At 41.4% G+C, this 26,373-nt stretch overlaps 1 protein-coding gene across 1 annotated transcript; it reads right to left on the reverse strand.

Annotated features, from left to right (window-relative positions):
• Window positions 1-12,697: 12,697 nt before the first annotated feature.
• On the reverse strand, window positions 12,698-20,447 carry LOC115694218 (protein ENHANCED DOWNY MILDEW 2-like). The gene is made up of 11 exons (XM_056306734.1): window positions 20,035-20,447; window positions 19,864-19,960; window positions 19,630-19,683; window positions 19,439-19,525; window positions 18,887-18,979; window positions 17,796-17,837; window positions 17,364-17,474; window positions 14,664-14,735; window positions 14,403-14,521; window positions 14,272-14,335; window positions 12,698-14,193 (listed from the first exon to the last, which is right to left on the reverse strand). Exons 1-11 carry the CDS (start codon window positions 20,445-20,447, stop codon window positions 12,769-12,771), a joined length of 2,577 nt encoding a protein of 858 aa, XP_056162709.1. The 3' UTR covers window positions 12,698-12,768.
• Between the last annotated feature and the right edge of the window lie 5,926 nt (window positions 20,448-26,373).

Below are 26,373 nucleotides of genomic sequence, written 5' to 3' on the forward strand. Positions count from 1 at the left end.
AGACTGTTCATCCCATCGGTTAGGGAAGATATCAGAAAGCCGAACCATTGAATGAGCCGTCCTGAGGCTTGCATCGAAAGTGGGAGTCGGAACAACTAGTTAAACTGGACGGGATTGAGTCTGTTGTACTTGAGTCACGTTTGGTGTGACGATTCCTCGAATGATAAGGTGATGGTGTCGTTGAGGTGTCCTAACTATGAGACAGTAATTGATAGTAGAGAAAGGAGTGTTGACTTGGCAGTATAGGCCATGTACGATTTTGTCGTGGAGATTGATACGGAATGATTCATAAGGCAGAAAGCCATAATGAATTATGACAATAGGGTAATCCAGTTTAGTCCGAATGGATGTCTTAGGTTTGGGTTTCAGAAAAGTCGAGGAGGAATCTCGATTCCTTGGATGCCCTTGCTTGAGGTGATTAGATATCAGATGAAGGTTGTGAAGGACGTTTAGTGAATGTGGTTGACCGACTATGACGGAATTAAAGTTGGAAGAATAAATGAGGTGTGTAACCTTTCGAGGTCCTTCCTTAGAAACTGCCGGGTTGTCACTAGAACGGGAAGTGGAATCGTGAAAGAATTGGCCCCGGAGTAGAACTGATTTTGAGAAAATAGTGTTGAATGTCCCTGTTGGAAATTAAAGGAATTGAAAATCCAGATGTAAGGACTCGTGGGTAAAATTTTATTCGCCCTAGTGTGCCCCCGTGGGGAATTCCTGTATTATATATGAGGAAAACGGACGGGACATCGAGATGGTACGTAAACTACTGGCAGTTGAAACCGTCAATGGTAAATAGTAAGTACCTACTACCGAGGATCGATGGTCTATCTAATCAATTGTAAGGACCTCGGTGTTCTCCGAGATTGAACCACAGACTTGATGTCACTAATGGAGACTCCGAAAGGAAAATGTTCCTAAGATTGTGTTACGGACTGGAGTTTTCAGTTAAGGATATGAAAGGGAGATATAATTACGACGGTTTAACAAACGAGGTATGGGAACTACGCATTCATAGTAATGCCCATTGACCTAAGAGATGCCTCGCTACTTCCGTGGATTTAATGAACCGAGTGATCCAAGAATTATGGAATTAGTTCGTAACAATTTTAGTTGACAATGTATTGGGAGACTCGAGGAGCCTGGGAACAAGAAGCAAGTTGGACGGAGGTGTTGCGAATCTTGAGAGAACCCGTACTCCATGCCAAGTATGGCAAGTGCGAATTTTGGCTCAATAGAATAACGTTCCCTGGACATGTAATCTAGGGAAAATGGAATTTCAGTGAACCCGACTAAGGTTGAGGAGATGACTAAGTGGCCAAGATTGATGCCAATAATAGAGGTTGACAGTGTTTTAGATTTGGCTGACAATTATTGACGTTTTGTGGAAGATTCTCGTCGATAACCGTGCTATGGGCACGACTGATTGAGAAGGAAATCCGTTTGAATGGAATGATCACTGTGAACAGAGTTCCCAAAAGTTGAAGTGTAGGCTGATGATTGCCCCGATGTTGAATATTCAACCCGGACCGGGAGGATTCGAGGTCTATAGTGACGCTTCACTAAGAAGATTTAGATGTGTGTTGAGGCAACACGGTAGAGTAGCAAATTATGCGTCGTGCCAGTTGAGGCCGTACGAGATGATTTATCTGATGCACGACGGAGAATTGATTGCAATGACCGGTGTCGCCATGGAAGGGCTAAACGAGTAATAGATGCGTTAAGTTGTGAGTCGATTGAGACGTATGGGGTGACCAAGGAATGAACCTTATTAGAAAGACTTAAGGACTCGGAAGTTAAATTTGAGGTAAGCCGAATGTTGAATTTGTTGGCCGCTTTGAGGATTAGTTGGAAATCTAGGCCCAGAACAAGGAATGGCAATATGTGGATCACGAGATACGAAGAGTCATTGAAGTGGATGCCGATAAGAGGAAGTCGAATTTCCATGTATTCGGGGATAGAAATTTTTGAGGTTCTAGGAATGATTGTGTGTACCCGATGAGGTGAAACTCGAGGACGAAAAATTTGAATGGAAATTGCCGCAGTAAGTATAGTGTCCACCCGAGTAGCACTAAGATGTGTTAGGACTTACGGTAACATTGCTGGTGGAATAGAATGAGGGTAAATGTGGTCAAGTGTAAGGCTAGGTGTTTGACGTGCCAACGAGTGAAGGCACAGCATTGTAAGCCTGGAGGACTATTGAGACCGTTAGAAATCCCAGAGTGGAAATGGGAACATATTACAATGGATTTTGTGTCGGGACTGTCGAGAAGCTAGAGAGAACATGATTCAATTTGGGTGATAGTGGATAGATTGACTAAATCAACGCACTTTCTGGCTGTGTGAAAGGACTTGAGTTGGAAAGATATGCAGACTTGTATGTGAGGCAAATCGTGAGGTTGCATGGAGTACCAGTAACGATCATTTCGGATCGTGATCCGAGATTTACGGCCAACTTTTGGAAAAGTTTGCAAACGGCCTTAGGAACGAAGTTACAGTTCAGTACGGCCTACCATCCACAGACAGATGGTCAATCTGAAAGGACCATTCAAACCCTGGAGGATATGCTAAGAGCTTGTGTGACAGATTTCCAAGGCAAATGGGAGGAACAGTTATACTTGGTGGAATTTGCTTATAATAATAGCTATAAGCAGAGCATTCAGATGGCACCGTTTGAAGCCTTATATGGTAGGGCGTGCAGGACATCAGTATGTTGGGATGAAGTGGGTGAACGGAGTATCACGGGTCCAGAGTTGATACAGCAGACGGTTGAGGCAGTTGAGATTATTCGAGGTAGACTCAAAACGGCGCAAAGTCATCAGAAAAGTTATGCCGATCGAAGACGACGACCTTTAGAGTTTCAAGTTGGAGACCATGTGTTTCTTAAGGTGTCGCCTATGAAGGGACTATCTAGATTCGACAAGAAGGGAAAACTGAGTCCTAGGTAAGTCGGGCCATTTGAGATTTTGGAAAAGATTGGAGATATGGCTTACCGGCTTGCCTTGCCGCCCAATTTGTCCCAAATACACGATGTTTTCCACGTGTTGATGTTAAGAAAGTATGAACCAGACCCGACTCATGTCTTGCGATACGAGGAGATAGAAGTGGACGACAAGGTGTCATACGTGGAAAGACCAGTCAAGATCGAGGATAGAAAAGAGCGTGTGCTGAGTAACAAGACGATCCCGATGGTCAAAGTTGTTTGGGAACACCATGGAATAGAATGTGCCACGTGGGAGAGCGAAGAAGCTATGAGACGTCAACACCCTAGTTATTCGAGTAGATAAGGATAGATTGCAAATTTCGAGGACGAAATTTTTGTAAGGGGGGAAGAATTGTAACAGCCCGAATTTCGACGAAATTCCGGGATCAATAAAATTGACAATATTTCGCATTTCATTTTAGTAAGTCTCGCCCAGAGCTGATCACTCTCGGGATATTAACCAAAAGGGTACGGCTAACTAGGAAAATGGTACGTGGACCAAGGGCCCGATCACGAACCGAGTACCGATCTTGAGAAACGATGAGGGAATATTTTGGGCCAACGTGGGCCGATCTTAGGAAAAGTGACGGGTTTGGTCTGGCCAAGGCCAACGATGTACAAACGGATCGCGGGTGAGTCCGCAAGTCCGAGAGTGCACGTGGCCAACCGGCCCCGAGCTTGAACCGAACGATCGTGACCTTTGGAACTAATGATAATTCCTCTCATTCTTTGAGTGATCGGGACCGTCATGACTCGGATAACTCTAGGTCGATACGCATAAACCCTAAACAGCCGCCCGTTAGTGAGAGACCCTGAAATTGAAAGTTTAGCGAGCGTTGTTCACGGAATTGGACCCGGATTTCGAGGTCGATTTTCGAAGGCTTAAGAGATTATTTTGGGGAATCTGACGTCATATTACGCTGGCCACACACGTTTGGGATTAGTACAAGTGAAAATTGGAATTTCGGTCAGGGGGTAAGAAATTACGGTTTTGCCCCTATGGGCACCGAGGCCGGATTCGGAGGCCGTTTGAGGTTATTTTTCGAGGCCGACACCATTTTTGGGTGGCCACGCATACCGGGAGTCGTTATGGACAAAAATTGGAATTTCGACAAAAATTGGAAAAATAATATTATTTTATTCCCGGAACTTTGCAGTCGATTTTCGAGGGCTTAAAAAGTGAATTTCGCGAATCCGACGCCATATTATGTTGGCCACGCACATATGGAACGCGTATGTGCAAAAATTGGAATTTCCCCCTGGGACCGGAAAAATGACGGTTTTGCCCCTGGGCTATTTTCGGGTCCGAATTTTTTTGGGAAAATTTTAGGATAATTACCAGAGGTTATCAGCTCAATTATTAGGGCCATTGACCCTTTTGCCCCTCCCTTTTTGGATAAGAATGCATAGGAACCATTTGATTAAGGGCATTTTAGTCCTTTTTGTCAAATTTTGACACATGGCACCCTAGCCCTATAATTTGACTAAGTTGGACTGAAATTTCTCTCTCCTCACTCACCCTCCACGACCAGACCAGCCTTCAGCAGATTTTCTCTCCATTTTTTCCACACTTTCTCTCATTTTCTCTCAAATTTTCCCTCATTTTCTCTTTCGCCGGAGCTTCGCCGGAGCACGCCGCCGACCGCCGTGCCTCGCCGTCGACCCTCTTGGTCCCCAGCCTCAGCCCAGTCTCGGTTCCGTCCATTTCTCTCTCCCTTTCCCCCTCTTTTTCTCTCTTTTCTCTCTTTTTCTCATTTTCCGTTCTGTGAATAGTACCGCCGGAGCTTCGCCGGAGCTCCGATCGCCGATCAGTCGACACCCGGCCGTTCAGCATGTCCATACGTCGCCGTTCAGCCCCGTCCGTACAGTGACCGTACGGTTACTGTTCACGTCCGTGCGGTCGCTGTTCATCCAGACCGTACGGCACGTCTCGGCCGTCACCGGCACCTCGCCGGTCACCGTTCCCAGCCGTCCGTACAGTGTGTCCGTACGTGTGGTACTGTTCACGCCATCCGTACGGGGTCGCTGTTCACCCCCGTCCGTACACCGCCGCCGGGAATTCGCCGCCGGTTGCACTGTTCACCAGTGATCTGCCGCCATTCCCCGTCGTCGTGACCCCTGATTAGGTGAGTAAAATTCCTAAACCCGGATTAGGACTGATAGTGCATTTTTCTGGACTGGTTTAGGGATGCTAGTACTGGCAGTGAAAAATATTGTGTACCGATCGATAGGAATTATTATCGGGAAAATTGTGGTGAATCATTGAGGATTTATTGGGGAGAGTAATTAGATTAAATGACCAATTTAGGAGCCCATTGGAAAATTACCGGGTATGTCCGGGTTGACTGGTGGTACGTAATTTGTACTTAAGTGTGATTAATTGTGTACTGCCATGTCGCTTGTTGTGTGGCTGATTATTGTGGTGTGCGATTGGCCACTGTTTGGCTTGCAATTACTTATTGATTTGTGAATCGCACGTTAGGCCACACGGTATTAATTGGGCCAATTGAGCACGTGTTGTGATATTGAGTGTTTGAATTATGTTGGTGCTCGTGGTGCATTACATTGCATAACATGGACACGCATTGTGTATGCCAAGAGTGAGGCATGTGATGAAGTTGTGCGAGAATGCGTGTCTGCCATGAGCATGTGATCACCTAAAATACCCTGAAGCGTTTTACGCTGGGTTCAGATAATAATGAGTTGTGTGATCACCTAAGGACCTTCGGGTCGTGACCTTCGGGTCGATACCGTCCTCATGCACTTTGAAGCAGGACGATGCCCGGTACGTCCGGAAGGCGACCATCCTCATGCACTTTGAAGCAGGCTCTGGTTCGCAAGGAGAACAGTGTTGCGCCTCATGCACTTTGAAGCAGGCTAGAGACACTGGGCCAGATCGGTTGCTGCGCCTCATGCACTTTGAAGCAGGCTAGACGCACCGGGCCGTGAAAAATTAATGACTCGAGTCGTAATAATAATGAATTAGGCAAGTGTGCCAGTGTGGGCCAGTGGGCCGGAGAAATGCGCATGACATGTCGACGACATTTGCATGCATGAACATGCATAGACTGGCATACGAAGGTGTGAGAATCAGTGCATGAGCATGTGATTGGCATACGGGTGATCATGCGTGCCACGTATGTGCCGTGATTATTTTATGTTGATCCGTCTAACCTGCAGGGTCTGAGAATGGTTTGATTATTGTCGTGTTGTGATTATAAATATTTGTTTCCGGTCAGGAGATTGCATCCTAGCCTAGCCTAGGTTTAGGGGTTGAACTCACTGAGATTTATCTCACGGTTGTGTAAACCGAAACATTTCAGACCCCCAGCCGTAGGATGCCGAGGACACCACCTCTTTTTGGGATACCGCATCATATCCAGCGGTCGTCTAGCGTACATCCCTGTGGAGACGGAGCAGCCTATGTGAGATATTACTCGGTTTTGTTGTGAACGTGGGGGAGGATTACTACCACACCCAGGAGTACGTGGCTTGGTATTATAGGGGGGCTGACGGCGTGACCGGACCCCCACTTTTGATCGAGTAGCTGCTGGTGTGTGCTTTTCACTATCGTTGTATAGTTGAAGGTTGTAAAAAGTTTTCTATGGCAATGCGAGTGTATATATATTTTCAGAGTTGTTTGATTGGTGGTTGTTCTACCTTGGTCTCATGTGTTTATTTGTACGGGTGTATATATATATATTTATATACGTGCTTCCGTATGCGATTGATCTCTGATTGGGTGTTGGGTCGGCGACGTTTTCTGGGAACGTTGCACCATAATCGACCATGACGGGATGTTGCGTTCCAGTGGGGTACGGGGCGTGACATTGTTAAACATCGAATATCTCCCATTTATTAAATTAAAGTTGCACTTGCACTTTGCTTAGTGCATTGATAAAGTAAATCATACTTTATCGGACGTTAAATATGACCAAGTTATTCAAAGTATTGCTTATACTCTACTGCGTCACTTAATACAGCAGTTTCTTTTGCCCCCGAAAAAGAAGAAGAAGAAGAAAAGAAATTACCTAGCATTCGTGTATTTGTAAACTAGTCTTGTTGTAGTGCTCCCGGGTTTGACTTTAAAAAGGAAGCTTTATACCGCACACAGAGAGGGAGGGAGGGAGCAGCTTATTTTGGTCCACCAGGTTCTGAAACCACGTTAGATTATAAGCGACTTTAAGATTGATGAGGATTGTACGATTCATGCTTCTTATCCCGAGTTGTGATGACTCTGGCTTTGCATTAGAGACGACTATTTGGCATGCTTGATAGAGTGGAGCTGATCATAGAGAACCTCGAGAGGATGCCGAAGCTCGCCATCGTTGACACTCTCAGAAACTCCAGTCCTCGTCCTTGTCTCCCATGGCCTGAAGCGGACAGTGTTTTCCTGGTATAAGAACTAATATTTTGGTTTCAACTACGTGCCACTGATGTCGGATACTGGTTTTGTTTTCTTTCATCTAGGTTTTGCAGATAGAGTTTTTCCAATTGTGGAGTATACCAAGACAGGATCAATACTCTTTTGGATAGTTTTCTGGTCTTCTTTTAACATTAACTGTGATGCCCTGACCCCAAGTCTCACGTCAAATGCTAAGAGCTTGTAATATGATTCTCAAGTTGGAGATTTATCCCACATTGCTATCTCCTAAGTACTCTTTCACTCGGGTTGAGAAATCGCAGTTCATATTAAATTTCAATCCTATCCCAATTGCATAATGATCACTTCTAAGAGGGCTAAGCTCTTGAGTAACATTCAATCACTTGATAGTTGATTCTGAATAAATGTGCTAATGGAAGATTTCCTCTCTCTTTGTATATAGCAACAGGAACTTGCAAACAATTTAGTTTCACTTATTATCATTCAAGAAAATGATAAGTTTTTTAATAAACAAGTCAAATTCTGCTAGATATAAATAATTGTTTTAATTAGTATGAGGTACCCTACTATAAGAGGCCTTTCGTCATATCAATCTCTTATATGGTAATTAAAATTGAACATATAATTCATCTCATATTTTTTAATCGTAAGATAAAGCTGCTTCCAACAAGCACAAAACTCTTGGCTATCGTACTTAATGCAGCCAATGTAACATGGTGAAGGGACAGTTTTGTGGAGATTGTTTGTACATGAGGTGAGCTTCTTGGACACACTAATCGGTTTGTGATTGTCGAGTTCTTCTTTCACCAAGGGTTTTTGACGTTATTTATCATGCTTTAACCCTGCTTTTGACAATCAGGGAGAGAAAACATGTTTATGCTCTGAATTATTTATTCTTCATGCATTACGTGAACACTTGCATACACAACATAATAATAGTCTTCTGATGTCTGTCTTCTTTGACATGCCTAGGATCAACACGTCTTCTTTCTTTGCACCGACTATTTACTTCATACAGATGCCTAGTTGGAAGCTGCATGTGAAATATACTATTATTCATACAGCTAGTGAGAGAGGATCCTTCACAAAATTTGAATAGATTAGCAACTGGTCCATGTCTTGGAGGCAGTGTTATAGTCTGCTTAGATTGTTAAGTTGGCTGGTCACTCAAGATTAGGCCGCCAAAATTGCAACTTGAAGGCAAGCATATGGGGAACATGTGCCGGAAGCCCAGCAATACCCTGGTTCTCTTTATGCCGAAGATGATGGTCAACTTTTTGAGGCCAAGACTCCTCACTTCTTCACGACTGTTCTCTCCGACACCATTAAAGGTGGAAAGCTTGTGAGCCTTCGATTCATACCGTTTCTTATGCAATTTCTTTTTGAAATTACTTTTCCTGCTACGGTTTCAAGTTCTTGACCCGAACAGAGACTTCTCTCTGTATCCATAGGTATCAAAATCAATGCCGGTTAAAATCAACTCTAAGAATTAGCAGTTCCTTTTTTGGTTACATGACCAATCTTTTTGTGACCCAAATAAAATAAAATAAAAAGGAATCTTTTGCCAGTTCCATGGGAACAGTTGGCTGTTTTGGTGATGTCACTCCAAGTTGTACACGGGTGAGCATAACCCTAGCTGCCATGACTGCAGATTGGCTGTCTTCTTTTCTGTATATGGACCTGTTTTACTGTTTCCTTTTGGCAATTGTGGCCTGTTTTTTGGTTCTTGTGGTGGGTTGCTTTTAGCATAAACAACAAGTCTCTTTGGAGACTTCATTTTCGTATGCTTTGGTTTGACTCTCATTACATAATCAGACATCTGGATAGCAACACCGTGTTGTGGTGAATTAAGTGATACATTTTTATTGGAGAGTAACGGTGGGTGCATTGTGATTGAAAAATCCAAGCTTGGTGACGAGCATTTGTTGCCGAAAAAAGTGGAAGAGATTGAGGACACGTCAATTGAAATATTGGACGATGATTTTCACTCGTGCAGATGTAAAAGGAGAGAATTGTCATCATAAAAACAAGTTCGATCTCCAAAGAAAGACAAATTTACCAGCTGATGATAGTGACTATTTGAATGAACCATCCTTGGAAACGAGCAGCTAGGGTGGATCTCAAGGATGGACTGAAAGTTCATTCGAAGAAGAACCTATAGGTATTGCAGGGGAAAAATGATCTAATTTCAAAATTTAGAAGTTGAAGAAAAAGTCAAAAGATGAAAAATAAAAAACCACGCTAGAAGCCTATTGAACACTGTGGATCTAGTAATTACGTAGAATCTGCTATTGTTTTATTTAAGTAAAAAGTCATTTCATGTGTGTATATTTCCTATTTAATTTAACATACAATGACGTACTTTTGTTGCAGATGAACACAGTGATGGACGCATCCCCGACAGTAAGAGTTGCCTAAAATCGGTGTCTCATAAAAGTACTCGACAGTTCAAAGTAGCAAAAGAGGTCAAAGTGCTATCGAGGTTTGATTATTTCGACGCCACGAATCCGTTTTTCGTAGTTCTCATGTAACCATCCTATGTTGATAGGCCGTTTGCACTGGTAAGGAATGAATCTGATACAACAAAAACATCGTTGATGTTGCCTTCAAAGGGACATGACAAAACATCATTGATGCACCTTGAAATGGTCATTAACAGTGGATACAACAGGTATTGAGGGGATGACACTTTTACATATCACTACATGATTTGTTTGTCTAGTTTTAGGTATTTAACTTATCCGTGTCTTCAATGTTTTTTCTCTTGCCTTTTGCGGTAACATTATTATAGTTTGAGGATTAGTAAGAACATAAATGCTACTGCCAAAAACACAAAATGAATGAGTTTGAGGATTTGATTGGCAAAAACCTAAAAGATCGAATGAACAAAGGAGACCAACTAGAGGACCACACCTTTGAAGGAAAATTAGACTCTTTCCCTTGTATATAACTCAACCAGCTGCGTTTTTCATGAGGCATGTCTCTTAGGCTAACGGATGGGGTTTTATGAAGCTGCGCATCTCTAGCGGGAGGGCTTGCAGATATACCTCTTCTGCTAATCATCATGACGAAAAAAGAAAAAGAGATACAATTTGCCTATTTACTAAATAAATATGTTTTGAGGGATTTTGTTCCATCGACAGTCTTCATCAATACGAGTGACATAAGTAGGGCCAACCATATTTTGTTTAATTAATCGATATTTTTATCCGCAGTAGTAGTCATTATTGTTATCGAGAAATATCATAGTCATCATTTTATTCATGGGAAATATTAGCTGAAAAATTATTGTCGCTCGTTGGTTCAATCATAGCCAAGGTTAAGGTGTCATCTTAACATTGTTTTGAAAAATAAGGCAGCAACGGTACGGTACACGAGTGACTATGCTTGTGATTATCGAGTGTTTTTAGTACAGTACAATAAAATCAATGTTGGCTTCAACTTTTCTTTGCGTGCTCTGAAAAGCTAGTTTCTCCAAGCGGGGTCATTGGGCACGTCACGAGCGCCTTATTCCTTCCTATACGAAATATATATGCATTTTCCTGATCCAAATATGTAAGATCAGATTGGGGGATTGTTGGAGTAAACCTCCTGTGCAAGAAGGGCTGTATGGTTTCTAAGTGGACTTAAGCTCAGTTCGTTTTAAAGAAAATAACTTCTAGAAAAACATTTCCTAGATTTTCCGGCGTTCGTTTTATGAAAAATAAACTAGTTATAGAAAACATTTGTTGACACCTATTTTTAATTTTTTTTTGGCCCAAAATTAATGGAGGTCAGTCGCGATAACATTTTCCACCAATGGAAAAAACACCTTTAAAAGTGAAGAAAATATTTGGCGTATGGTAAAAAAGCAGAAAACATTTTCCATAGATGTCTGGCGAGGCTCGAGCATGCCTATGGCCAGTCATCATCCGTTGTCGTGGCCAGCGACTGGCCAAATAAAGAAGACAAAGAAAAAGAAAAAAAAAGAAAAACAAAAAGAAAAAGTAAAAATATTTAAAAATTCAAAATTTTTGGTAATTTTCCCTAGAAAGTCAAATCTAATGCTGAACAGTGGAAAATATTGTCCAGTTCATTTTCAGGTCTCAGTCGAACACCGAAAAATATTGTTGACTTTTTGAAAAATATTTTCCAGAAACGTTACATTTTCTGCAAAACGAACAGAGCCTAAGTCTGGGATTTTTAGGACAATTTTCCCGCTAATCTGTGTTTGCATAAATTTTTCCGAGCTTATGTTGTCAGCCCGATTGCATTACTTATCTGATCGACATAATTACCTCTCTTGACTCTTTATCAATCCAATGGTAACTTGTCAAACATAGAACCTCGTCATATAATTGAGATAAGTACGTCTTTACCATAGAATAATCCTAAAAGCAAATACAACTATGCACAAATGAGCTAATGAAGTCAAAGAGAAAGCGAGTTGCTAATAATTGGATCCACCGTTGGACTTGGACTGAATAATCTTGAAGTTGAAGAAGTTAAATTAAGCAACTAGAGCCAATTTTATTGATCAGGGTGTAGATTCGCCTTCTCATTCAATGGATCCGCCTGCTTTCTTGCTCACAATACCATGCCACATGTTCGATTTCTCTTAACCTCCAGATCTCTGTCATCATGGTGATGAAGGGGCCTCCAGATCTGGAGATGTGATCGGCAAATCTGAAGGCTGGTCACCGTCGATGGCGACAAGCTCGACACCAGCAATGTCGAGCACGACAACCATAGAGGAGACGGACATAGGAGAATGTGTTTTCAATCAAGCCTAAGAACAATAGATCCAGGCAAAACCATGTCACCGACGTGACGCTTGCTGCGGCGGCAACTACAGTGGTCAAAGGGGTGGTGGAGCTGGACTTTGGGCAGACAGGTGCGGCGGGGGGGTGGAGGAATTGGGGGAGAATTGATTTTTCCCTACACTATTTTGTGGGGAAATAATCGATTGCGACAGAATTTAAAATAGGTCGGACACGTAGTAAAATCCCGCGAAAAGGGTACACTAGTGAGGACGGTAGATGTGCACCCCAATGACCAACCCACGCACGAAGTGCATCCACGTCCAAGACCGTAACTCGTCCAACACCATGCTACTCATGCTATTGGCTTTTTAATTTGACATAGTAATAACTCAATCTAGTAGCGCAAAAAGAAAATTAAATTAACTTAAGAGAAATTATAACCTCTGACAATTGAAAAACTCAACCTGACACGCTGCACTCCCGATTAAGAAAGGCATCCGCAAATTTCAAGTAGAAAGTGAAATATCAGAACCGTGCTGTAAAAACTCGACCTCTTCTCCGAACTAAAATTACATAGATCGTGGTTGAGAATACGAATTAACAATCTGAAACATCTTCAAAACATGTAGAAAGAGGAAAAACGGGAAGTAACATCCAAGCACCTATTCATCAAGCCAGCCAGAAGTATTCTGTTGAGAGTATGGCCAATGAGGACCGGTAGCAAAGCCAAAAGAATCGCATTGGTATCCAAATTGCGGTCCCCCGTTAGGATCAAGAAACCTATTTCCACGAATCACGGTTCCCTCGGGCCTCGCATTGTTCGTTCTCGTCGGATTCTGTTCATCCAAATGGGGAGCATATCGTTCCATCGCTGACATGTTCGCTTGCTGGGATGATTCGGCAATGGAACCCGGGAGTCCATAGGTAGATGTCAGGGGCCCTGGCTGGTCATACCCGGGATCATGACTTGCCATGTAATTTCTTTGAGATACATTTGGATCTTGCTGACCATACAGACGGACCAGCAAACGCATCTCTAGGTCCCTCCAGTAGGGTTCAGCGACATTGAGTCTGCAATCATCAGTGTCCCTCATATGAGCTATATGCGGTCGCTCCAAGTTTCGTACCCCATGAATGGTAAGAGGGCCACCACCACTTGACCATCTCTGAGTTGAATAATGTTCATTGTTGTTCAGTCCATACATCCTGCTGGCATCATCAGAGAGAGTGGATCCTTGCCCACCATAAAAGTTCTCAGCATGTGACATAGACATGCTCAACCCAGCGTGTTGATAATTCATGCTGCCGCGGGCATCCTTCTCAAAGAGAACTTCACGTGATCTTGAGGATCGATCATTGACAGACGACTTGGGTGAGGGAAGACGAGAGGTTACCTTCGCCGGCGGCTCCTCATCAATTTCTCTTCCGCGTATTCCTCTACCACCTGCCTTTCCCCTAGTGGACCAATCATTGAACGAAGACTCCCCATTCGTCCAATTGGGCGAGGGACAACGAGGTAGATCCTTCTCACCAATCTCTCTTCTGCGTGTTCCGCTAGCATCGGCCTTTTGCTTAGAGGACCGATCGTCGAATGACGACTTCCCGTCTGCCAACTTAAGCGAGGGACGATGAGGTGTTTCCTTTGCAGGTGACTTCTCATAAATTTCTCTTCCACTCGTTCCTATACCATTGGCCTTCCCCGTAGAAGTCCCAGTAGCCTGGCTCTCCCTGCTTTCTCTTCCACTGTCATTTCGAGAAAAACACCGTTTTTGACCTTCAGCTGTATCGACTCTGTCTTTGGTTTCTTCAGGCCTGCCCATTGGCATGGAGGTATCACTTGTGAGTGACGAAGTATCGACGCAAAAGCTCCGGTCATCTTTCGGATAACGAAGATCCAGTGATCCATTGCGATCATCACTTGACAGTGGCCTCTTTCTCTTCGTTGGCAAGTGACCCTGCTTTTGGGCTATGGTCCTGTGTTTTGCAGTCCAATCTCGACGGCTCCATAGATATAGCAACGGTGGCTTGTTGTTCCACTGTTCAATTTGTTTATCCTCGACGTCAATGGACCCTGGCAAGTAAAATGACTGAAAATGAAAGGGTTACAGTTAAGCCATCAGATGCAAACATATGATCAGAAGGATGAACAGGATGTACCATTTCACCTTTCCGGACAAGAATCGATGGTCTTCCCACACCAGATCATACCGAAACATTTTCTCATCTAATCTGCAACGCACCACTAGATTTAAGTATTTCCAAAGGAAAAGGAGAGGGCTCAAAGTAAAGTAGTTACCTTTCAGTTTCAGATGGCACAATCAGAATAAGGAGCTTTGGTTTGAATTCAAGAGCTTTATCAATAAACTTGTTCGCCAAAGCTGCTCTAACTCCGAAAGGAGGATTTAGCCCCATGATCTACTCAGGAAGCAACATAATAGAATGATAAAACATTCAATAAGGCATGGATATATTCAGAGAGAGAGGGAGGGAGAGGGGAGCGAAAGGGCCAATACACCCAACCAAAATGCAGAAAGGCAAAGCAAAACTCTCCACTTACCAAATTCGACCCATGAGGTAGCTCTTTTAGTTGGACAGTCATCCAGTCCCTTAGTTCAAACTCGAAGTAATTCTGCAATCACAAGGAGGAGAAACTATATAAAACCAGGCTTACACGAAGGCAATTCCAGGTTCAATTACCAAGCACATTTCACAGAGATTATAGCAACACCAGCATTACCAGCAGATGCTAAGTCCACCTTTATTCTTCTTCATGGCATTCATTGAAAACTAAACTAACTCAAAGCAAATGCTAAAGCATAAAAAATGGGTTACCAGAGGCCACAGCCTGGAAAGACCCTAACAGAAACTCCCTATTTCAACCTATAGGCATAAAAAAGAATCGCTAATAAATTGCAAGCGCAAAAACAAATGAGGAACATGAAAAATAAACCTATTTTCTAAACCACTGGCAAATTGCATTTAACAGACACAGACTTAAAGTTCCATATCATCAAACTTTTTGACAGTCGTGTGTGCCTCGATGTAAACACATGCGAGAAAGGCGCACGCACACCGAGTGCATGGGTCACTAGTAAAGGTGCTCAAATTCTGTTGGCATGCTCAAGTTTCTTATACAAGCTTCAAAAGCAACAACATCCTGCAAAATTGTCATTACTTCAGACTTCAAAGTCCAGCATAACCAAGTGGTGAGACCAAAGTGGGAGCGATGGGGACAAGGCTGAGAAAGCAGGTAACTGTGGCCGACTCACTACAACTTACTCATGTCCTCCTTCATGGTTATGGACAGCCTATTCCTCCTCCATATTTCATAGTTAACAGGATGGCTAAGCTTACAACTGCACTTCAAACCACGATCCAGCAATTTCTTACCAAATTTTGGTACTAACTTCCTTCCACAGAAAATTGACAGTCTGTCTACTCCACACTTAAAAATATAACTTGAAAAGAATGATATAACAACTCATGTAGGTAGGCTACAGGAGCCCTCCTGAATCAAAATTCCCGATTAAGCAGGTCATGGAGATAATTTTCATTCATTGCTCTAGCACTCTGAAGCTCGAGTACCTCAACACTTCATCCTCCTCTGCGATGGTGTACAGGTCATATGGATGCAGCATTGCGGATATCGACTCTGAATACAGAGAAATACAGATGATATTATGCGAAAGGAAGCACACTGTTCCTAAAGAAATCTGGCCTAATGCATTCCAGAATGAAGTACCATGGGATTATAGGCAGGCATATGAACCAACTAGAGATGCTATCAGACAAGCCATATCAGACTTCTATGCAAATAACCCTGTATAACCACCTCAACCTCTGCTGCCTCATCAACAACAGTCGTGTTCCCAGATCCATGGAGTGAACCACTTTCTCAAGAGCCATGGAATTACGGTCCCCCCTCCGATCTCCAGAGTATAGCCAACTAGCCACAACTGACAATTCCTCATAGGGAATCCAATGCTCCTCAAAGAGAATTTGATGCCAACACTAGCAACAACAAAGCATCTACAGCTTACTTTAGACCTGAAACGATGGAAACGCTGGAGGTATGCTGATGAAGACAATCCTGAAGATGTCCTCTAGGCTGACAGTGATTTTCCAGACCTCTCGTTGTGAATTATTGTGCTGCTAGAATAAGTGCGCCAACTTTGGCCAAAGTATGTGTCATTGTGCTTTGTAAGAGCATCCAATAAAGATGCATACTGCTTGAGTCTATAGTCGTGTTGTTACAGGTCTGTAATACCCTTGGACCTATATAAGGGTATCATCCTTCAGTTGTGGAATAAGACCAAGTTAGGATAATCTCTATAGCATACACATCTCATATGTCTTTCTAAACATTTTCCCTCTCTTCCTCAAGGTATGATGACCTTAGATATTTAGAGTTGCACGGTTAGCTTGATAAGGTGAACTGGTTACATGATTATGTTCTCCACTTGCCACCTTATAGATATTGGGGATCAGAAAATTTCAGAGTCTTGGAAGTTTTATGGTATGGATCTGTGATTTCTGGAGACTAAAAGGCAGGCCCTAAATTTTTTCCTAAATTTTCTGTATCTCATTCTGTGTCTACCCAGGCTCCTTAGAAGCTTCCTCCGAAACCTCTTTGACCACTTCTCAAACATAACCAGCCACAGATTTGCAGGTGTTGTTTGTTCTGTAGCTCCTCCAAAGACTGTTAGCATATCCTAGAACCATATATTATAGGATTATAAACCTGATTTGAACTTTCTAAACCATTAGGAAATAAAAAGAAAAAAGAAACTTGCATGAGTTACACAATCACACTGTTTGACTCTGTTGTATTACAAGCACATATTGTAAGTGATCATGAATGAAAGTACTGTTTATTGGAACAAATTACATGCTGACTTGTACAAGTAGCTGGTTGGGACGGTACAATTATTTCATAGCCAGCCTAATCTAACCTCGGATACTATACTGAATAACTATGTCAACCCTAAATTTCCATTCCACAATCTAAGGAATTGTCTCTTCTATACTACCCAGGAACAGGAACAAAGAAAGGCTCTACGTCCCTCAACCTCCTCTAGTGAAACAAGTGAACAACCACTAGACACAAGCTTACTAACAATAGTAAAAAAAAAACCATCCTTAAAAAAATTCCCCAAAAAAAAAATGAAATAGCCATGCTGCAGAACCGTCTGCAAAGACAACCAAAACATTCTTCACACATAAAACTTCATGAGACGAGGTAGCACGCGCAAATTACCTTTGGTGGAAAAATATTGTAATTTTTGTAAGAGCACCTCTTTCCGGTCTCTTCAAGCTTCTTTGCCATTAAGCAGCTAAAATCATTAGCCCCACAACAGAAGTCGACAATCTGTTAATGCAATTTTTATGAGTTGGATGAGTGACATCAAAACGTCATACGAACAGAGCCATATAAGGGGGAAAAGTGTAAGAAGCAGATTTCTTTTTTATGACACACTGTGAAAGATTAAATATTCACACGATGGTATGTGATGATTGTCAGATTCATTTGAAGAAATATAAGCTCAAGCGAAGAAATTCAGAATTTCAATCCTCAGAAGGAACCTCACCAATCATATTGCCAATCACACATAGATCGGCATGATCTTCTACATTTAAAATTCTCAAGCATCAAGAGTGGAAATAAACTACTAAGCGTTACGTTACTTACCATGTCACCATCCCGAACATACCAATGGAGCTTGTCAACAATCTGCGTCCAAGGATGTATCATTAAAATGTGCACTTCACCCATATAATCATACAGAAATATGAGACACGAGCTTCTATCAAGACACATCATTTCTTTATACCAAATGCCTATCGACGAACAAACCCACAATATATATGCACATTATTCACCAAATACAAAACTGTCACCAGTTCAAATAATTCAACAAATGCTTATGTGCAATTTTTATTTGTCAATGGGAGACAGAGAAATCTTGGAGGTACTTGTCTCATCAATATAACTGACAGCTTCAATATTTTCTCATAGAATTTTGTTGTTCAATTTCATTGGTTACAAAACCCTCTATAAAGATCAGATTAGATGGTAGCATGTATACCTCAAAATAGAGATTCAACGTAAACAAAAGCAATCAGATGAAGGGACTGATTAACTCATTATTACAAAGAAACTGACTGAAACCTAGTGGGCTGACCAAGTGTCCTATAAATGTGTAAGATGCTAGCCTCACTAAAAAGCCGAGTAAGGAAGCTAAGGAAATGGAAACATCCATATTCTTTTCTTAATTAAGAAAATCTGACCTGTAATGAGGTATAAGGGGCACAAGTATAGTATAGAGAGACTAGTGATAGATGAAATCCATATGTCCAACATTTTCTTGTTTCAAGAAGTTGTATTCGACAAAAAAATCAGAAGAATTTCCTAGAAAAGGCAACAGATATATGTAAATTAGGAGATTCCAGAATAGCTTTCTGCGAGCATAAATAGAGCAACAATTTGCAAGTCGTTGACTTCCATAGAATTTCATAGAAGTGTTACTTTGTGAATGGGCTGGCGAAAATTTGGTTCCTTCTATGTTGTAAGTACTATTTTCCCTATCAAATGAAAGGGGGTCCACAGATCTTTAAATTTCATAACAGAAGATCAATTTATTTATCGTTACTTATATATTTCATTCTGGTGTGTAACAATTTGCCAAAAAAGCAAGTGAAGGAAGCACTACATCTGCACATAAAACCAACTAAAATTTCCAACTCAAAGATAAAAAGGCTTCAGATTCATAGAACAATCACCTCTTGAAGTTTATCCACTTTCGTAAAATGTCGACCAAAGGAAATGTAGTGCATACCATATACAAATGGTGCAAGATATACTCTAAGCTTGTCCTGCAGCCAATCAAATCAGCATATGAAAGATTGTTCATCAACAAAAAAATTGCAACAGGATGTAAAACATTCGATAAGAAGCATAACAAGGGCAACAAATTTAGAGAGTGGGCCATGTGAGTGAGCTAACGTATTTTTCTTCTCTCGAGTATCAGCAAAAAAAGGAGATAAATCATGCATGAACCTCCAATGGTTATAAAAGATAAAGAAACAGCTGATTACAAAAAATTAATAGATAAATAAATAAAGTAAAAAAAAATAAAGAAGAATGGTCAAAACAAATAACCGATGCAAGTAATGCTAGAAAATAAAGGACCAGATCAAAGGTAAGAAGCTTAATCTACGGTTTGAGCTCACATTAGGCCACAAATAGAACCAATGCTTTTGATAACTTAAAAGCCTAGCTATTCTTTACACTTAAAGAGAAAAACATGGGTGCAGCCGCAAAGCATTGTTTCAATCATCCTCCTTGGCGGTTCCATCTTCAAAATCTTCCATCCCGACATCTTCAGCATCATCCACCATAGAACTAGGCTTTGCAACATTCTAAAAGATCCTAAGAAAACCTTCCTCAGAGAAACAAATAAAAGGAAAAGGGCAGAAATTACGGAGAAGAGATAATAAGATAAAGAAAAAGCATAGGACCTAACCTTGCCAGATTTACTCCTCTCCCAGGGCTTCTCTTCCATTAATTTGCACAGAACCTGCATGAACTTTGTTTCCGGCAATTAATGAACATCCAAATGAATAATGGCAATCTGACCCCAAAAACATCAACAAGAATAATTTTCCTTATATATATTTTGTCGTTCTGTTAATTTCTATAAATGAACACCCAAGAACAGGGTCGTGAATCTAAAAGGAATAACAGGAACAAGAACAACCTTGGATTTTGCCAATGCATCTTCCCTCCCTATAGCCTCTTCAATTAACGCCACATGGTCCTGCAAATCTTTTGCAGAAGGCTGGACCTCATAGAACCTATAAACCAGATTGAGAAAGGGCAAAATCACACATGCACCATAACACGTGAAGATGGTCAAACAGTAAGGTACCCCAAGGTTCTAGCCAAGTGCTTCCACAGTGCTTCTCCAGATGCGTCCGGGTGATTCTTGGCGTAGTGCAGGCAGTGCAACATGATCAACACGGACCTGATCGTATCATGAAAGCTCCTCCTTGGCTTATCGAGCTTATAACAGATGTTGTCCTTGGAGAGCACCGACACTTCAGGCCTCGAGCAGCTGAGATCAAACCTCCAAGACTTGACCTCTCTGTAAATCTTCCTGAGGCCGTTATCGGCAGTCCCGTGCAAGAAGATGGTCTCTGCCACCGCATCCTCGTTGTCTTCCTGGTCGGTCCACCTCACCGGCAGGACGGAGAATGACACCAGCTTGTTGTCGTGGTCCTTGAAGTAGTAAGTGGAGACCGTTTCCAGCAAGGTCGCAGCCTCGTCATCAGAAGACGCCATGTCGCCCGAACCAAATTTAACTAATTCTAGGATTACAGTTCGAGGAGAGAAATCGGCTAAAATGCTCCTTGACTTCTAATAATGTTCTTGTTCAACCAGAAGAAGCTGAAGATTGGTAGGCTATATTTGTCGGAATCAAGTGTGCTTGAAAATGTTTTGAGACAATCGTAAATGGTGACTTTGCAAAAAATGAAGAAGCCCCGAAACAGGGTGTTGTCGTGCTATGCTTCAAAAGGAGAAGGGTATGGAACCACCATTGTCGTACGCAGAATAGAAGGGATGAAGCCCTTGGCTCAAAAGGTGCATTTGTCACCTGTTGGAGATTAGTTTCTTTCCTTTTTTTAGCTCAAAAGATCAGTGAATGCGTGGCATTTGCAAAGAGATTATAGGCAACTCTTGTCCCAAAAATAGATGAGAAGAAAAATAAAAGGTAATACCTCTGTTCTCATCCCGAAATAGAAAAGAACAAAAATCAAAGGTAATATGGCTGTGGCAAGCTGGCGAGAACAGATAATTGCTCCAAGGCTTCCTGGAGCAGGCAGCCTGCCAAGGCTTCCCTGCCGCAGAGCCAGTGGCCTCATTTACCAGGCACTCCAAACCGATCCTCTGCTTGACCGACTGCACGAACTCCTCCGCGTGATCGCATGCCACCCGGAACAACTCCCAGTGCTGCTTGGAGCTCTCCAGGGCAGCGTCAGCGGCTATTTCCTGGAGCCCGGATGCTTCCGGTCACAAGAACACTCGACGCAGCCGCGAGGAAATACCGGTACGCATTGCTCAAGGAATGTACCGTGCTGTCCATTGTCGCAGAGCGCCTAATTCTCTACTCTGCTCTGCAATTACAATTCCCTCGTGAATTGCAGAGTTGGCAAAAGTACAAGCAGTGTGGAATATCAGAGGAACGAAAGAAACGAAGGCATTGAACTGAAAGACGCGAGGTAATCCACCAACTGAGAAATGCATGCAATTACAGGAACGATGAAAATAATTCGAAGAATCATCCGATTCAACTACTCGTCAGCGCTGAAAAGCTCCAACCAAACAAAGCAAGACCCACCTTCACAAAACCCAAAGACTATATCTCTATTCTGCAAAACTTGGTGGCGTTGGACGTGCCGGAGAAGATCGCCGTTGGTGGCGGGAGGTGAGCGCGGTGGTCTTCGGTGTTGCCGATTGGACTGTTGAGGCCTGGGGGTTTTGGGTTGGAGGAGAAGGTTATTGCGCGGGCTTCCTCGTGGCTAAGCTGGTTGGGCTGGCTGGTTGGGCTGACATGTCTTCCTTTCAATTATATGGAATTATTATAATTCCTCCACTTATCAATGTAAATAATATTAGCACGCTCAATGATGATTAATTGATACGCTAAAATAATAGTCGATAAATTATAAATAATAAATTGGATCCTAAAACTTGTTACGAAAATACAATTAAATTATAAAACTTACAAAAAGTGGAATCAAGTTCACTCGCCACTAGTCGGGGCTTGGCGACCCCTTGCCAGCCATCCCCCATTCTCGCCGGCCCTTCTCGACGATGGTGAGGTTTCTTAATTTAGATTTATCTTTTTTTAAATGTAATTTATATAAATTTTGTATTAAAAAGCATATTTGGATCAAAATGACATCGTTTTCCACGTCATTGCCACATACATGGGAGAAATATTTTAAAAAAAAAGACACATCAGTATTTTCCTTTAGCCAAGTTTAACAGAATTAACGGAAAGACCCAATTACATCAATTTGACAAATTTTAGGACTTGATTGCACTTTTTACAAGTTTTAAGACTCAATTGTACTTTCGTGACAAGTTTTGGGACTTCTAGTACAATTTTTCCATTATAAAAATACATGATTAGTACTGAATAAGTCATTTGTTAAATAAAAATCGAGAAATATTGATTATTACACTATTTGAGATAAATAATGATTAATAATTTTGTATTATAGCTAATAAATTCAAATCAGTGAACCATATGATAATTCAAGATTATATTTAAGAAATATCAATATCAACACGCCATTCAATTATAAAAAAAGAGAGAATAAATCTAGTAAAATTGTACTAAAACAAGTACAATGTGGACTAAAGTTATTAATAAATTCTCATTTAATTTTATTCCCACAAATTTTTTTCTTAAAACTAGTTAGGATCAACAATTCGTATCCATGTATCATCATCGAGTTTTGTAATCTGGTAAAGCATGTCATTGAAAAACACTATGAGACTTATGTATTCGCGTTAGCTCATGTCCCTTTCGAATTTACAATATATTTGTGATAAAACGGGTTGTTTTGCATCAGAAATTATCTCTACAACAAAAAACAAGAATTTCTATGCCATTTCCATAATTCACCACACAAAAGACATTATCATCACTCCAGTCCTTCTGCATTTCATCCCATGACTCTATTCCATTCTGGCATGCCAATTGCAATTGCATGATGACACAGAGAAATCTAAATATTCTATGTGACACACTTTTCAGCTAGTATATTATTCAACATCATTGTCTTTCTTCAAAGAAGCAATATCTTGTTGAAATTATATGTCATTGAAGTTGGGACAATAAAACACATAACCTCAAATGCATTCTTATTTGACGGTGAAAAGGTTCTTCGTACTAAAATTTTAACTTTTTCAATTTCAAGAAAGAAAATTTCACTATATGAAGACATTTGATAATAGCATCGAAGTATTTCTGTTTAACTAAATATTAGTTTTATATTGTATGAGGTGATAACAAAGTAGAAATATTTGCACATGCATCGAAGATCAATTCTGATTTATGAAATGTCATCATTCTTTCGACAAAAAAAAAAAACCTTTCCCCATCTAAATCTAAATCTTTGAGCATGCTCAACTTGTTTTTGGTGTCTCCATGCGTTGGTGGTGTTGATGAAACCTAAGCATAGCCTTAACTAAACATCACGATGCGAGATTCAGTAATGGTTGATTAGTAACTTGCTTCTGGAGTTTAACATAGTAATCCAGGTTTCTTTGAGTTGCCTTGACTGATCTCTCCAAACTTTGGATTCCATTAATTAGATGGTCAACTGTTAGGGTGATGGGCTTTAGCCTTTACGCGCTCTGTTTTTTTTTTTTGGGTGACTCAAATGATAATAAAGAATAAAAAGTAGACATAAACATTCCACAAAAAAAAAATAGTTTCGGTCTTATCTCCTTTGAAATTGGTGTTAAGGGCACGTTTGGTAACGTGCCAAACAGTAAAAATTTCTATTGTTTTGTTCCCAGAAATAGTTTGGGAACAGAAATGCGTTTGGTAAACTTTTTGTTCCCAGGCACATTTTTGCAAAAATTTGTGCCCAGAAATAGTTTTGGAAGAGAAACAAGAAGTAAAAAAAAGTTGCTTCTTGTTTCTCGGCACAATTTTGAGAATCAGTTTTTTTCTTCTTTTTCTTTTTTTTGTTTTCTTCTTTTTGTGTTGCTCTTCTTGGGCTGTGGCCGGCGAGGGCGTCACGGCCCTCGCCGGCCGCCGGCGGAGGCGAGGGTCCCCCTTGCCGGCGAGGGCGAGGCGGCTCGCCGTCGGTCATGGCGAGGTCGGCCTCGTCCAGATCGGGCGAGGCCGAGCCTCGCCGTGGGTCGTGACGGCGAGGTCGGCCTCGCCCAGATCTGCGCGAGGCCTAGCCTCACCAGTCGCGACCCACGGCGGCGGCCGACCTCGCCGTGGGTCGCGACGGCGAGGCTCGGCCTTGCCGGACTCGGGCGAGGCCGACCTCGAGGCCGGCGGCGAGAGCAGGCGGCGGCGAGGGCCGCGACGCCCTGGCCTGTGGCCGGTCGCCGGCGCCGGCGACCGGCCATGGCCAAAGAAGGAAGGATAGAAAGAAAAAAAATATTAAACAATTTAAAATATTATTAAAATATTATTAATAAAAAGAAATTTTGTGTAGTTACCAAACGTATTTCTGTTCTTTTCTATCCCAGGAATAAAAATTTTGGACAGTTACCAAACGCCTTCAAATGCTTAGAAATTGTTTCCGGGCACAGAATAAAAAAGAATCATTTCTGAGTAGAAATAGTTTCCCGGCATAGAAACATTATCATGCGCACCCTAAGTGTTACCAAACAAGTTATCATAGTAGGGTTGTACTTATTATATATAATTAAAATCAGAGTTGGGAGATCGTTCACTCATGTGCTCATCGCGTGGCACTTCTTTTTAGCTTTGTGCTTGCCACATGACATGACATTTAGGATTGTGTCGCCACGTGGCTTGATAACCTTACCAATTATTTACATGTCATCCTTTACTCTTTCATGTTATTTTCAAATGTTAATAATAGATAGAGTCTATATTTAAACATCTTTAAATGCTAAAAAGATCTAGAGTAAACTTCATCGAAACAATTAATTGAAACTTAGCTAAAATGATTGAATCAAGCTAAGATTGGGATAGAGATGTGTGTTTTCTGTGCCATAAACAGGTAACACATGCCGCTTTAATCGTCTTCTTCCTCCTCCTTTGATATATACTTTCACAAACGTTAATAACCTTTTCTTTTCTGTATAGCTCTTAACATGTGCTTGCTGACACTATTACTTTTGCATTTCTGTTTAATTTGCTACAGCTTCTGTTTTGATTTTTCAACATATTTTCTTCTTTCATGCTTTTATGATTGGGAAATAATGCAAACTATGGAGAAAATAGTAAATCATGAAAAATTCAATCAGAAAAACAGTAGCAGAAGAAGCCAGATTTAGGAGAAAATAATTGGGAGTGGGTGGATGAGCGAAGAAGGCAGAATTGCAGAAGTGAATATCCTCGATCAATTCTCTTAATGCAGCATTTAATGTTTTAATTTTTCCTAAAACTTTGATTGTATAACCAAGAGAAGATGCTAGAGATACGCACAAAAACGATTTCGTGTTTGACACTAGAGACCGGAGGCGAGGTATCACGGGTCGGACCACTATGTCATATATCGCTAAATTATGAATCTAATGTTTTAACTTTATATTTGCTCATTGGGGGTTAATTTATGATATGCATAAACAACTGCAAAATAAAATTAACAGTACTCAGATTTGCAAATGGGACCTATAATATAAACTCAAAATTGGCAAAGGACTTTTAGCAACGAGCGAATTTGCACCCTTTTAACCAGGCAAAAAAAAAATTATGTACAAATGAATTTAGTAACGAAATTTTCATGGTGGAAAAGTTGCAAGTAAATTCACATGAACTTTTAGCCACGAAAAGTTTAGTGGCCTGATGCGTCGATTTGTTTCGTGGCAAAAAGTATATAGACTTTTAATAAGGAATGCGGTGTTGCCAAGAAATTTCACCTACGAAAATTTCGTGAGCAAAGATAATTCAGCCTCTATGGAATTTGACGCTTCGGTCACGAATTTTTCCTTGCCTAATATGATTAGCCACGAGATTTTGTTTTGCCAAAGCTACGACAACTCACGAAATTTTCGTCACGAAAGGTTGGCCCTTTAGGTTGAGCATCTATTTCACGCCTTTTGCCGTGAATTATCTTCGCGGTGAAAAGTATACTTTCGGCTACGAAATTGCTCGATCTCGACAAGGTCTACTGCTGCATGACTTCAGCTACGACTGATCAACCACGAAATTCCAGGCTTCTATCCAACGAATTCCGCCGCGGTGAAAGGTTAATTTTTTTGTAGGGCCCACTCAACATTAACAATGGAAAACAAGGTCGATAAAGTCGTGTGCGGAGGACGCTTTTTGTACTGACAGAATGTAATAATCAGTAACAAGCTTGGAAGCAGTGGGAAGGACATAACAAGGATGGAAGGCAAGTCAACCGATCAATAGATATCATAGTAGCAGATACAAGATATTGGATAACATTCATTCGCACCAAAAGAGCTCACTAGAAAACAACGCGAATGTTGAATAGAATCCGGAGAAGACATCTCATGACAACACACATATATATGC

Source organism: Syzygium oleosum, unplaced genomic scaffold (genome assembly GCF_021117445.2).
Source record: "Syzygium oleosum isolate NSW1041296 unplaced genomic scaffold, Sole_v2.1 Sole_v2.47, whole genome shotgun sequence".
Lineage (NCBI taxonomy): Eukaryota > Viridiplantae > Streptophyta > Magnoliopsida > Myrtales > Myrtaceae > Syzygium > Syzygium oleosum.

Coding starts and splice junctions, on each gene's coding strand:
- LOC115694218 (XM_056306734.1), bottom strand. CDS start 20,447: ATGGCGTCTTCTGATGACGAGGCTGCGACCTTGCTGGAAACGGTCTCC. Junction 17,838..18,886: donor AAGTGGATAAACTTCAAGAG/GTGATTGTTCTA, acceptor CCTTGGACGCAG/ATTGTTGACAAGCTCCATTG. Junction 17,475..17,795: donor ATGTTCGGGATGGTGACATG/GTAAGTAACGTA, acceptor TTGCATTAACAG/ATTGTCGACTTCTGTTGTGG.